This window comes from Morone saxatilis, unplaced genomic scaffold (assembly GCF_004916995.1).
Source record: "Morone saxatilis isolate NCDOM2014 unplaced genomic scaffold, NCSU_SB_2.0 Contig19, whole genome shotgun sequence".
Taxonomy (NCBI): Eukaryota; Metazoa; Chordata; class Actinopteri; family Moronidae; genus Morone; species Morone saxatilis.
In genome coordinates, this window is record NW_023339751.1 from 9,571,936 (window position 1) to 9,585,878 (window position 13,943).

The 13,943-nt window shown below is 40.1% G+C and overlaps 1 protein-coding gene across 2 annotated transcripts; it reads right to left on the reverse strand.

Moving 5' to 3' along the window:
- Positions 1 to 1,746: 1,746 nt before the first annotated feature.
- tmem72 (transmembrane protein 72) lies at positions 1,747 to 6,833 on the reverse strand. 2 transcript variants are annotated; one of them, XM_035663691.1, is made up of 5 exons: positions 6,486 to 6,833; positions 3,824 to 3,890; positions 2,945 to 3,016; positions 2,484 to 2,623; positions 1,747 to 2,207 (listed from the first exon to the last, which is right to left on the reverse strand). In XM_035663691.1, exons 1-5 carry the CDS (start codon positions 6,559 to 6,561, stop codon positions 1,768 to 1,770), a joined length of 795 nt encoding a protein of 264 aa, XP_035519584.1. In that variant the 5' UTR covers positions 6,562 to 6,833; the 3' UTR covers positions 1,747 to 1,767. The 2 variants fall into 2 exon arrangements, with proteins under 2 accessions (XP_035519584.1, XP_035519585.1); XM_035663692.1 differs by having other exon boundaries at positions 3,820 to 3,890; positions 6,486 to 6,538.
- Positions 6,834 to 13,943: the final 7,110 nt, after the last annotated feature.

Below are 13,943 nucleotides of genomic sequence, written 5' to 3' on the forward strand. Positions count from 1 at the left end.
GCCTGAACCTACCATCTAGGAAACTATTGTAGGGTGGAAACGCCAACTATAGGAAGTCTCCCTCTCTCTGTCTGTCTGAATAGGATTTATGATTTAATGTGCACAGAGGAAGTAAGTTGTTCCAGCAGCTGAATAACTTCCCCCACAGAGAACAGCTCATTCTAAAGGATATGGGCATGACAAAGTTGGAGGAACATTTATGGAAGCGGACTGGAAATACTGACGTTCATTTCCTCTCCTCTGTTTATTATCGGGTCACTCAGCTGCTAATTGACCAGAGATCTTTGTGAAGTTGATAATACAGCCCTGACTATGGGCCAATGAGCGGCCTCAGTGAACCCAGGACAAAGACTCTCTGTTCTCCCCATAAAAATACCAAAACATCTCATCCCTCCTGACTGGATTCACATGTCTTGGCTTTGAGATATTGTGCGAAAAAAATAAAACATGTTGAATGAAACATTATATGACACTGTGTAGCTGCTGGGGATGTAACTGGTGTCAAATATGGAGAATAACCCAGTTGTTTAACCTAGAGGCTATTTATCCGTGAGCGTGTTTTCATGTGTCTGGCCTCATTCTCAGTGAGGTGCTTTCTGATGAATGAGACTCTCTGCTTTTATTGATTCTCTCTTTAGCTTTGATGCTGCAGAAAGATTGCCTCTTAAGGCTACATACAGTTATATAGCTACACTTCAGTGAACAAAGGACTGAGGAATACAGCGTGTGTATGTGTGAGTGTTTTGACAGAAGAAAACAGTATTGATTTATGACCTGAACAAAAGATGAATGTCTGTATGGAGAATTATATCCTTTGTAGCGTGATAAAACAAAAGAAAAACAAATACAATTTTAATACAGGCTTTTCAGACAAGCCTTTGTATCACAAATATGCTAATTTCAGGGTGATTTATGGAGCTTGGGTCTGATCCACACAGCCTATTAATATTATCAATGCACAGCATATGACATGTTATTAATGCATGAATAACACTTGTAATCATGTTTGGTGTGGTGGCACATAAGATATGTTTTGGTGAAACGTACGTCTGTGGTGGCGCTCTGGTGGGTGAACTGATGCTTTTCTCATCACCATAATAACATGAGCAGTCCTCCCAGAGCTCCGTCTCCATGGTCACCGCTCACACACGACAAACACACAATGAGGAGACTTGAATGTGACTAACACATGCACCTGCACAGGCTCTTAATGCCTGCTATTCTCAGTCACAATCGTGCGTATTTTCCCTGACGCTGAATGAATGAAATGATCTAATTTATTGCCTCATGAATAATGTATGCTGCAGTAACGGGATTGGATTGCTTGCTGTTAATGTCTGCCCTTCAATCAATGCTGGCTTTGCAAAATCAGACTAAAACCCACCCATGTGCAATTTAGGTACAAATGGTTTAATTTCTTTGAATTTATACATTTGAAGATCAAATTGTTCAAATTCAAAATACTTTCATCTTGTACAAATCTCTCTGAAGTAAAAAAAAATACCCAAATCAGTAGAACAATTAATAAAAAAAATCTAATAATCTTTACATTTTAGTTGTCTAATTACATAAAATACACAGTACTTTATTATTGCAGACTCAAAAATGCTCATAACTCTTATTTTGGCTGGTCAGACATTTTATAATGTTATTTTTAGTTAAAAGTACACCACAGTGTAGCACCAGCACCAGTCGGTATGAACACATTGCACCTACTCTCCTTTGTGTGATATCAATCAGGAGTTTAGCCTGGGCTCAGAGGGACGTTCAGTCAGTAATCATAGGTGCAGTGTCTGAGGTGGTGTCTGGCTCTGGCTCACTGTAGCAGTCCATCTCCTCCATCTCTCTCTCCGCTGGCTCCTTCCTACCTCTGAAGCAGATCAGCCTCCCCTCTTTCCACCTCCTCCTCTCCCTTTCTGTGTCTTTAGGTATTGCTGTTTGCTCCAGCTCCAGCATGGCCTGGACGCTCTCTCCTCTCTCTCCTGGGCCGAGGCAGCGGTCTCTGGTTGTGAGAGCCAGTCCTCCCCCTCTCCTTCCCGTCACCATGTGAAGGAATGAGAAAGCGCTGTCTGAGGCTGCTCCCCCTGTCACACAGACGGTGGTCAGGCCTTGGTCGCTGTGGCTCTCCTGTGGCCTTTTGGGAGACTCGATCCTGGTTTTCTTGCTTAATATGAAGTTGAAAAAGGCTGTCACCAGAAGCATTGTCCCTGAAATCAGAAAATAAAATCAGTTTTTATATAGGATGTGCAATAGGAATAGGAAAAGCATGTGAAGATAGTAGATAATAGATAATAGTGCTTCAGTTTGTCACACTGTCACAGCTCACTGGGACACTTGAATAGAACAGAGCCAAGATTAATGTTATACTCTACAGCTGTGCTTTTTCTTTGATGTGACAAGTCAAAATGACACTAACAGCACAGTAAACAGTACTGTGCTCATCATCATGAGTGGAAGTATTGTATCTTCTGGTGCAATTTTACCTGGGATAATTGCATGCCACACCAACACAGGGTGCAAGAAGCAGACCACTGACATTATGGAGTAATAGAGGAACTTATGGAAGCCTCCAATGCGAGCCATCTTCCCCCACAATACAAACAGCTGCCAGTCTGGAGGACAGCTATAGTGAAAGAGAGGAAGAAAAGGAAGGACTGAGACTCAATTTACAACCAATTCTACCATCTATCTTTATTCTTGTTAGGACTAAAAAATCACATTCACACTATTATTCTGACACTAAAGACAGGTAAATATGTGAATGCTGACACAATGGCAGACATCAGGACAGACTAACAAAATGGAAAGTCCATGTTTAGATTTAGGTTTTTGGACCTGCCTTGCAATGATAAATATAGTTTCTATATGTGATTTTCCCTCTGTGAATTGATGCTACAGTATCCATGCAGAGCACAGATGTTGCAGATGTGTGTTGTTTACTCACGGCAGACACATGAACAGAAGAGTATCCAGGAAATAGGCAAGTTCAAACATCATGATACCAACAGATGACACTCTGGGAGGAGAAAGAAGTTCAGAGCTCAATGAAACTGATACAGTCTCACTGATAAAATCAGTAAACTGTTTGTAAATAAGATTTAAAATATTAGGTTAGATATTTAAATATGTCAGTTTCTTTGTATTTTATCTATGGCTGTTGGTGAAGATTATATTTTCTAAATTGTGGGTAGCAAGGGGAGACTTCAAGCGACCTATATAAGGTCGGTATCGGTTTCATATGATGCAAAAGATTTGGCATTTAGGAGTTGTGTTTGGTACTACAGTATATGCCCTCCTCTCTATTTTGTGTTTAAATAGTCTGATAACCATCTAATCTAGTGAACCAGAAAAATGCTTGAAGACTAATCATCATAGCCGTCTCTCTAAAGACTTATCGCTGAGTTGTGTGCTTGTGTGTAAACAGCCTTCATCTGCATTTGTGTGTACTGATAGAATAAACATGCATTTCTGGTCTCCTTTGGGAGATGTTTTCCTGTGGCTCTGTGGGAATTTAGCTGTGTCAGCCACAGATATAATAGGAAGTAGCACTGAAGGTCTTCCTCTGCACCTCACTTCACCCCACTGACTCCTTCCCAACATCTCATTGTAAGCATGTGTACACACTTTGTATGAGTGATTATGAAAGCAGGTACAGTATTGTAACTGTTTTCTACAAGCCCTAAGGCCACACATTCTTTACAATATTAAAAACCAGGCGGTAACTCAGGAATGCCACCAGTTTAGTCTCAAGCAGGCCAAAGTCAGGAGTGCTGTGGTAGGTTTAAATGCAGTGTATTACAAGTAGACGATAATACCTACTTACAGTAGGTAGATGCCGAGGCTGTTGAATTCTCCATGATGGAGGGTCTCCACTCCCACAGCACACAAGACTGAAAAAAAGACAGGAAGATTATCTTTTATTCTGAGAGTTACTGGTGAGCAGATTCTGACCACCAGATGTCAGACTTAGTTCACGGTTTTCTCCTTAGCTGCCGGCAGGGTTGCAACTGGTCTAAACTTGGGTGATTAAATGTAATCTGTACAAATGTTTTCACTGTGATGCAACTTTGTGCATGTTGCTTTCAAGGTAGCGTTTACTGAATTCTTGGTGCTTGTAGATGTGATGTTTGAAGCAGTTCATGGTAAATAAGTCCTAGCTGAAAAGCATTTCTGCCCTTAAACAGCAATAAAGATTGAGCTGACCTGAAGGGACCCAACTTGAATTCATAGTTCACACTCCACACTCTAGGGGGTAGTACTGAACACTTGATATTGGTAATTGTTGTAATTTTTTTCCACCATGGTCGCAGCATTTTGGTAATAGCTTACTCATGCTTGTAATTACCATGTCATTGCCAGTGGGTTAGGAAATTTTATTTGAGTGGACACTTTAACACATCACAGCTCTTCTGCCAGAGCAGAGTCATGGCATTTTAAAAAGCTTTGCCACTTGTTAGGTGGTGACAAGGCATCATGGTATGTTGATAGTCCTTCTTTTACATCTTGAGCTTATGAATTATAAATTATACAGAACACAATCAACTTTGCTGCAGTGCCTTTGAGCAGGATGCTGAATCTCTTCTACAGCTGTCCTTAACTTCTGACCTCACTGCGTTGATGGAAACCAAAAGAAATTGTATCCTGAAGAGATCAATAATGTGATTTAATTTATATCTCTAATTCTATATGATTCCATTGATAATATTCACTTTCTTTCTGACGTTAGATAAACACATAATCTACCCATAGCAGCCAGTTAGCTTATCTTAGCACAATGACTGGAAACACTGGGAAACAGCTAGCCTGGCTCTCTCCAAAGGTAACAACATCTGCTTACCAACACCACTAAAGGTAAAATATTCACATTTATGTCTTGTTATATCTTGTCTTTACATGGCAACAACAGGTTGCGGTTTTACGAGCCAGGCACAATAATTCTGGTGCCTTGTCATCATTGTGAGATGAGCAGATGGCTCAGTAAGTTACTGCTCCTCACAAAGAAATAGTTTGGCTCATAACCCTGACTAAAACCATAATGTGTTATGCTTTGGTTATTGTTAGGATTAAACAAGCAAGATACGGTTTATAACTTCTTAATCTGTAAACTTTAGAGGTGCTGGTATGTTTGTCATCTTGCCACACCTTGCAGCCGTTTCCCTGTTTACAGTCTTTGTGCTAAGCTGAGCTATCTAGCTGCTGGCTGTATATTTAACGGATAGATATGAGAGTGCTATCAAACCTCTCATCTAACTCTCGGAAAAAAACCTAAAATGTCAAACTATTGCTTTATCTTGAAGATTCTGAATGCTGACAGTGAAACACATTTTAACACATATGGGAGGAGATGAAATTAGATGACAACAAAGTCTTAAAAGCTATAAAGAAAAGCCTGTTTGATTAACAATTTTTGTCCTGTGAGATATAAATGAGGTAAACATGGTAAAGTGCTGATCGCCACTAAACACATGGAAGCAATTTCTCTGGCTGGCTTACCAGAAACTCAGAGATAGAATCTGCACCAGAGGGAAATCAAGGGAATATTTTCTGGTAGTTTATAGAGTGTGAGAGGAATTAACGCTGCATATAGACCAGCTGGATATTAACATATATGCCCTCTCTGCATAAATGTCTGCATAGAACACACACAGAGGCAGACAGGCCAACACAGACATGTAGACATGTGAACACACAGACAGAGAGACAGAGGCACACTGTAAACATACACACACACACACATATAGAAACAATGCACTGAAAGCGAATGTAGGTGTGAATGCATAAGCCCAGTAACCCAGCTGGATGCAGAGACTTGGTTTTGGTATGATGCGAGGCACATGTCTCTCAGTAAATGTTCAGTGTCTGCAGCTGTTTGAATTTAAGTGGAGGGGGTCCCATATTTTTTGAAGGAGGCAGCAACCAGAGAGCTATTTCCCCCATGATGATTTAATGTGGCTATGAGAGCTGCGTGCAATCTGTCCCTGTGTGCCTGAGGAAAACAGAGGAGGAGGGACCATAATAGCAAGGTTATGTATGGACAAGTTTGTTTTTATATGCTCTATATATCAGCAAACAGATGGTTTGATGTTCTTGGAGGTCAAGAATACAGTTGGCCAACATCATCATCCGACCTTCTAACATTGTGGGTTTATAAAATCTTTATAGCTGGATAATACTGCCCCACTGGAGAACTTAAGAGAGCTATTTCAGAGTCAGATTTCATCAACAGGTTGCACCACAGCAGATAAAATGCACAATTACTATTACAACTGCGACTACCAATAGTTTTAGGTTGAATTTTAAGACTTTATTTTTATATTTTCACAATGACTGCAGAACTTATCAGAGAGATGATCTGGAGTCTGTTGTGCATCTGCAAGTTTATCCAAAGAAGTAAATCACGCCCATACTGAAACAATAAGTGATACATGTGACTCTGAATTTAATCCTGTTATATTCTTCTGTTTGTGTTTATATTTATATCTTACCTGTTGCTGTAGAAACACCAAGGATCCTGCAGGCGCACTCCACTACAATCCACCAAATGCTCTCTGAGTTTCCCATGACCTCAAATACTTTCCCTCTTCACTGTTTAAAAATGTAACCTTCACGATTCTCTAACACTATCTGAAATTGTTGGTGACCTAGTAGTTACTAAAGTAGCATTCTAGACACATATTTGACTGTTCGCTAGAAGGATGGTTGTAAAAAAAAAGTTGGATAATCCAGGAGTGCCATAATGTGGAGCCTCTGAGACTGGATGAATTTACCTCAGAAAGGTTTGTGACTCAATGCCCCTGTTGCTCTATTGACTGCTAATCAGCCTCACACACACACACACAATAACAATACCACTTTCAGTTAGTTTAGCATTCCACTTTATGCGTCAAGGTGAAACTGTCCAGCTCGGGGTCATTTGTAGACCGTATCACATTTGTCATTAGAGCTGGTTAAAAATTATCTATAAAGTATTAATATAAAACTAACTCTCTCTCCCTCTTTCACACACACACACACACACACACACACACACTTAATGGCACACATAAACTATAAATATACATACTCAGAATAAGTATTAATTTCCTTCCTACCAAAGAATTTCTTGCCCCCTCCCTTCAACTTCCTTTTGTTTTCCTGTGTAATTTCTTCTTGTTGTGAGGATTTGGGTGATCCTGTGTAATCTAACCATCAGAAACCCTTTTTTCAGGGCCACAGTCACATACGCAGCTTCCAGTTTGGCGTTCATTTATCAAAACACCGTTTCAGCAAGAGTAAGCACTGACGAAATAGGCTTCAGCTTGCGTCAGTAAAAAAGCAATGTTTTCACACTTAGACATATTATAAACAAGTTCCACTCAGTGTGCGGTTTACTTTAATGCAACACTGAATCTCTGCACGTCGTGTGCAATGGTTATGGGCTAAAATGCCCATATCCATTGATAAAAAAAAAAGAGCCAACAGAGACCCTTTGACACACTTACACATGCATAAATGCGCGCCCACATAATCGGCTGATGCAGGTTTGGCTGAGGTATAAGCTTGTTCAGGCACAGCAGAATCCTATTGGAACGAGCAGTCAGAGTCACAGAGCTCACACACACACACCCTGACTCCTGGTAGGGGCCAAAGTAAGCTACATAAATCTCCTTAAATCTCTAACAAAGACACTTTTGTTTACTGGCTCCACTTAGTTTCCGGCTTAGTGTCCAGGTTATTGGACACTAAATATTGTGGCATTTATGGTATATACAGTATAAATGTGTTTCAGCAGTGGTACAGAAACTGCAGAAGATGTATAATGACAAATGTTATAATATAAATTAAATGGTTCTAGTTTTCCAACATAGGATGGAAATGTTGGTCTGTAGATATAACCACTTTTTTCATCCAGATCGAAACATGACGACATTCATGGCCCCCACAGGAGGAAGCCTACTGACTTTTGTTATCTTGTGACTTTTTATTTTGTGCCAACACAAGGTTTGTTTGATATTACAAAACAGGCATGCCCCCCTTAGGATGAATTTTAATAACTTTGATGCCTCCTTAACATTTTTTCATCATCAGGTCAGAATTTTTATCACTTATTTCATCAAATACCTGCAAAACTACTTACATCCTCTTGAGCCTCAGCTGTACCACATGCTAACCTAAAATAGTGAACATAATTAACATTATAACTGCTCAGCATCAGCGTCTAAGCATTGCTGTGATCATCATGTGATCATTCTCTGTTGAGGGTTTATAAGTTGTAACAAGTGGCTTGACTTATTAAATGTTTAATAGATATAACTTTATTCATGCTTAGCGCAGTTGTAAGCTATTTGTAAGAACATCTGTTGGGTTTCCAGGCTGTGAAAAATCCCTCTGGCTGGTGTACATCCTGTTCTTACATAATTTGTCTTTTTATGTAGCTCTTTCTTTCATCAAGAAGACCCCTCCAAAGCACAATTTGACCATTTACCTTTTATAAATCAGCTGCACCGCATCCACATAAAAATTTACCGCTGTAGATTTTACGGTTTCTAAGCTATTCGATTGCTTAATCACTTATTTTAAATGGACTTCATTTATATAGTTATTTCACAAGTGCTTCATAACGAACCTTTTATTACTCACACACTGATGGGAGCACAGGTGCCATGCAAGGCCCTGGCCTAATCACCAGGAGCAATTGGGTTCAGTGTTTTGCTCAAGGACACTCCGACGTGTGGACACGAGGAGCCAGGGATTGAACCGCACACTGTGCAGTTAATGGACAACTTACTCAACCTCTTGAGACGCAGATACTTTTACACATACAATCACTGTAACATACTGTAAAAAATGCCAGCACCAAACACTGTTTGACCACCCACTAATTGATAAAAGAGAAACGAAGCCTGCAGAAATATTAATGAAATCACATGTATGTTTAGACTGCAGCGCATTATTGTCTATGAACCAGACGTTCATGAAATAGGAATGTGCACTGTGCATGTTAACTGAGCGTCGCCACTATGGCCACAGAGGGCTGTGTGTTTATGTTTATTTGACATACTTGGCCCTTATGATGACATAAAACAGCCTTATAAAAACACAGTTTATGGTAATAAGTCATTGTGTATTGTGACTGGATTGTTGCTGACATTTACTGTACATTGTGAGTTTTATGGTAGTTGTCAGGGTATGCCAGAGGGTGGAATAGTTTAAGCAATTATGACTGATTGCCATCTAGTGAGACTGTATATCTAATGTTACAAAATAAATACAGTCTCATGTTTTCATTTGGTCTTTGCAGCTATACAGACACGTCCACGTCTCTTCTCAACGCCCAGCCTGACCCACAACCTTTGACAGTCTTCCCAAACTTTCACTCGCCTGCTCACATGCTCTCTCACCCTGTAATCATCCCCGCGTTATGCCTCCTTACCCTCCTCCTCATCACAGCTTTATACCATTCTCTCTCTCACTCCAGTGCCCATGGGCACTAAAGATTAGCCATGCCTCTCTCTCTTAACTTTCTCCCTCCCTTCCTCTCCATCCAGCCTCACTTAGTCTGGCGTGGGTGTCTGGTGCCTGTCAGAACCAGTGAAAACAGCTCTAATCTTAATTACACCAGAAGCTTTATTACCCTGCTCCACTGCTTTGCACGGGCAATCTCTCCATAATCACTTTCTACAGGCTGTTTTATCTAAAGGGATGGCTGCGAAAGATACCTGAAAGACTGAATTAATTGTAGCTGAAAACTTGAATATTTCTCATATTATGAAGATATAAACTTAACTGGACACAGTGTGACTATTATGCCTCACTGCAGTCATTAAGATACCTTGCCATAGTGGACCCTAATTACTAGATTTACAAAGGCAGGGAGCCACCTAGTGGTTCAGAGATGTTGGTACATTGCAGCCCTGAAGTGACGGGTCATAATCTGATTTATGAACTGAATGAGAATGAGATCACTGTAACATACTGTAAAAAACACCAGGAACATGCTGACACTGATCAGGACAAAAGTGTCTTGTTTCTAAGCTCTTTTTTCCCCATTTTTAACAATACCAAAAGGTCAGAAGCATCACGCAGAGAGATGAAGCATGGGAACAAGGGAAAGAGCATATATATGTGGTTGTGAAACAGATATGAATCATGGAGGTTTTGGGAAGACAGAGTGGATGTGGATGTGTAATCTCTGCCTGTTTAGTGTCTTATAGTCAACACAGATTGTATACATCATTACGAGGTGATGATTTCACAATGTTCAGACCCCCCACTGGTAAAGGAAGAATTATAGAATTTGTGGAGCACTGTGTAATATCAAATCAGGTGATCAGATCATATTTCTGCAAGTCTCTGTAGCAACAACCTGGTGCAGGACTGAGTGATGCATGTAGACAAACATTTTTTAACATACAATTTAAAGGACCAGTGTGTAGGATTTGAGCGAGAGTGAACCAAAACAGGTAAATAGCCCTGTAGAGCCTTGGGTATCTGTGACGCCTCTAACATACATGTAATCAAATGATCGATTGTTTATATACAAATATGGATTATAATCGCTTAAAGGGACAGTTCAAAAACAAAATCAAAAACACATCTTTTCCCTCCGACCTATGGTGCTATTTATCCATCTTAGATTGTTTTGGGTGAGTCACCGAGTGTTTGAGATAACGGCCGTAGATATATCTGCCTTTCCTCAAATATAATGGAACCAAATTGCACTTGGCTTGTGGTGCACACACACACACACTCACACACACAAATATAAAATAGAAAAACTCAAACTGCAATGTCTATTTCCAGAAGTCATGACCCACTTATCAAAGATGATCCACAGACCATGTTGTGAGCAGTTTCAAGTAGGAACTATTTTCTTTCTGCAAAACTACACCCACTTATTGTAGCTGAACGTTGGCTATCTCAGCGATGCTAGGTGAACTAACGTTACAGCTCAGCCAAGGAGGACGCCAGCGCAAGCCACTTTTCCATGGGTAGATACACGCTTCCTTCTGTGTTGTTATAAGTAGAAAGAAAATAGCTCCAACACGAAGCTGCTCACAACAAGGTCTGTAGATTATCTTGAGTAACCAGATCCTGGTTTCTGGAAAGAGACATTGCTGTTGAGTTTTTCGAATGTAATTTTTTTGCGCGTTGAGCACAACAAGCAGAGTGCAATCTGATTCCATTATATTCGAGAGAACAGACATCCAAAACACAACAACAGCAACTCTCACCAAAACAATCTAAATGGATAAATAGCCCTGCAGGTGAGCAAAAGAAAAATATGTAATTTTTGATTTTGGAGTGAACAGTCCCTTTAACAATGTATTGGGTGTTCCTCAGACTGCAAGAGTAGCCACAGTGAGGACTGGAGTAGGTGAACAGCAACATATATGGTAAGGTATTAATTTGCTCACATGTGCTTAATTTTGATTGGCAGAGCGTGACTTGGCTGAGAGGTGTGAGAAGTCTGGATTCCCATTCACACAGGATGCAAATGAGCTGGCAAAGGACAACATGGAAAAGTAACGTTAGCATCCATCAAACCAGATTCTCACGTATGTGCGCATATACTACTGTTGATCTTTGGCTTCTTAATTGTGAATTTGAGGCCAGCTTCACTAACGCATTGTCAAATAAATAATTATCCCCACTTCCTTTGCCAAAGTTAATGTTCAACTGTCATCTCTTTTCTGTTTCAGGTTTTGATTTGAGCGCTGCTGAGTCAGGAAGTTTACATCCCCTGCAATAAGAGAATGTGACTTTGATCTGCTGTGTGTATTCAGCACATACCACTGAGGTCATTTGCTGTTCTTGTGGTGATTGTGTTGGCGGATCACTCTCTGTCCTTTCACTTTAAATGATAGCAGATTATGATGAGCGAAAACAATGTTTCCTCATTTTCCCATCATCCTGTGGCTCATAACCTGTCTCCTCCTTAATGTAAAGCTTCTTAGTCTGCTGTCTGTCACCTGTCCTCTTTGTCTTCTCACCAGCTCACAGACAGAGCTATATGAACAGAAACAACTAAACTCTTTTGTTTCTAACAAATGCCATCAGATGACCTGTCCACATGAGTGAAGGATTTCTTATTTTTCGAGAGGATGAAAAAAGACGTCCTGTCAGACCTGTCTGATGTTTTTATACCAGGCCATTATCTTGAGCAGTTACAGGGCTGCACTGTCCTTACACATTGTCTAGCGGAGGTTAAGGAATGCAGTTAAAAGTGAGAGGGAAACCCCTGTCGAGTGTTCACATAAACACACGTGCACACACATTTATATGCACACACTGATAGTGAACAGAGAAGAGAACTGTAAGCAATTCAGAGTTTGGCCTTGGTACTGAGGGGTTCGGCTGTTTTTTTCCTTTTAATTTTTCTTTTTGTATGAAACAACATTTCTCTCCCATGAGTAGTTATTCTGTGGTTAGAGTGCAAAGTCTTTAAAGATGGAGTATTTGCCCTCTAACCAAGAGGTTGAAGCACAAACCCAGGCCCCACTGTTCCCTCTAGACTGATGGCAGCCTCCCATATGGCCCGATTGGCCCGTGCTGGCTCTGCTACACATGCCTTCTTCAGCAATTCAGATCAGACAGAAGGAAGTGGATCTAAAATGATTTAAGAATATGAATAAAAGATTCAAACAAAACCCGCAGTATTCTTTACTTCAAAACATATAGCTGTGTAGCATCATCTGCCCCATGATAATATCTAAGATGGTGCACTATTTCATTGTAAATAGGAAAACCGTTTCATAACACAGTTCAGCATTCTCTTAATGACATCCGAACCTTAGTCATAAAAATCTGCTATTCATTTCTTCCTTGTTGCGACTCAGGAGTAGAAGAATCGCTTTCACGGTAATCTGGCCTGGCTGTAAAGATTTTCTGAGGAGTTCCTCAGAGACAGAAGTCCTACTTTAAAGAATGCAGAGGTTTCAGAAGAGAGGAGAGAGAAGCTGAAGTCAACAATCCCAAATACACCACAGAGTGCAGTAGACTGGAAGAGCATGACAGTGGATATGGGAGGCTTTTCCTTCCTGAGGAAATGCTGTTGTACTGTATATCATAATGTAGTGTGTGTGTGTGTGTGTGTAGGGTGATGGACAAAGTTAATCCGCAGGTGCTGAGTGACCTCTCATCACAGACAAGTTGAGGGTCTGTTTGGAATTAAGTGGAAAATCCTGTTACTGTATTGTCCATTTGGGTGCACTAAAACACAGTCATGTCACATTTATCACTACTAAATAAGGTAAATGTAGTGAAACAATACAGGCAAAGGTTACACAGATACACTATAAAAAGGGACTTGGATGTTCCAATATATAACTGGTCGTATATGCATGTTTCTTATCATGCTGTGTACTATATTTACAGCCTAAACAGTTTTGGAAATATTGAAATAATATGTTAACATGATATCCTTGGAGTTCAGTCACAGACCACAGCTTAAGCTCACACACATACACATTTTTGTCTAGGGTCTATTTAGGGTTCAGACTTGGGTTTCAGGTTAAGGTTAGACATGAAATAGGTGATTTTTGGGGTTTAGGGACTGAATGTTATTACTGGAGGTCCTCACAGATACAGTGCAGGTTCTTTAAAAATCTCAGTGAGAGAGAATTAAACTTTAAGTAATCACAGTTACAAATATTATTACAAATTTGAGTCTTATCAGGTTGCAATTCACAACATTTCTCTGATATAACGTCTTTTCAGTCCAACATAAGGACACTGCCGGTCCAAGTTACGGGTGCATTAGTCAAAAAAACTAAACAAAAATCTTTTCCAGAAAAGAGGAACAACAGTCATAAGTTAAGCTTAGCCAACAGGGATACAACATAAAGTACACAGTACAAATACATCCAACAGGCAGGCAACCCATCGACTATTACTTTACCATGAAATATTTATGTAAGTTTGTCTATCCCTCTCTCTCTCTGTGTGCATGTGTGTGTATGTGT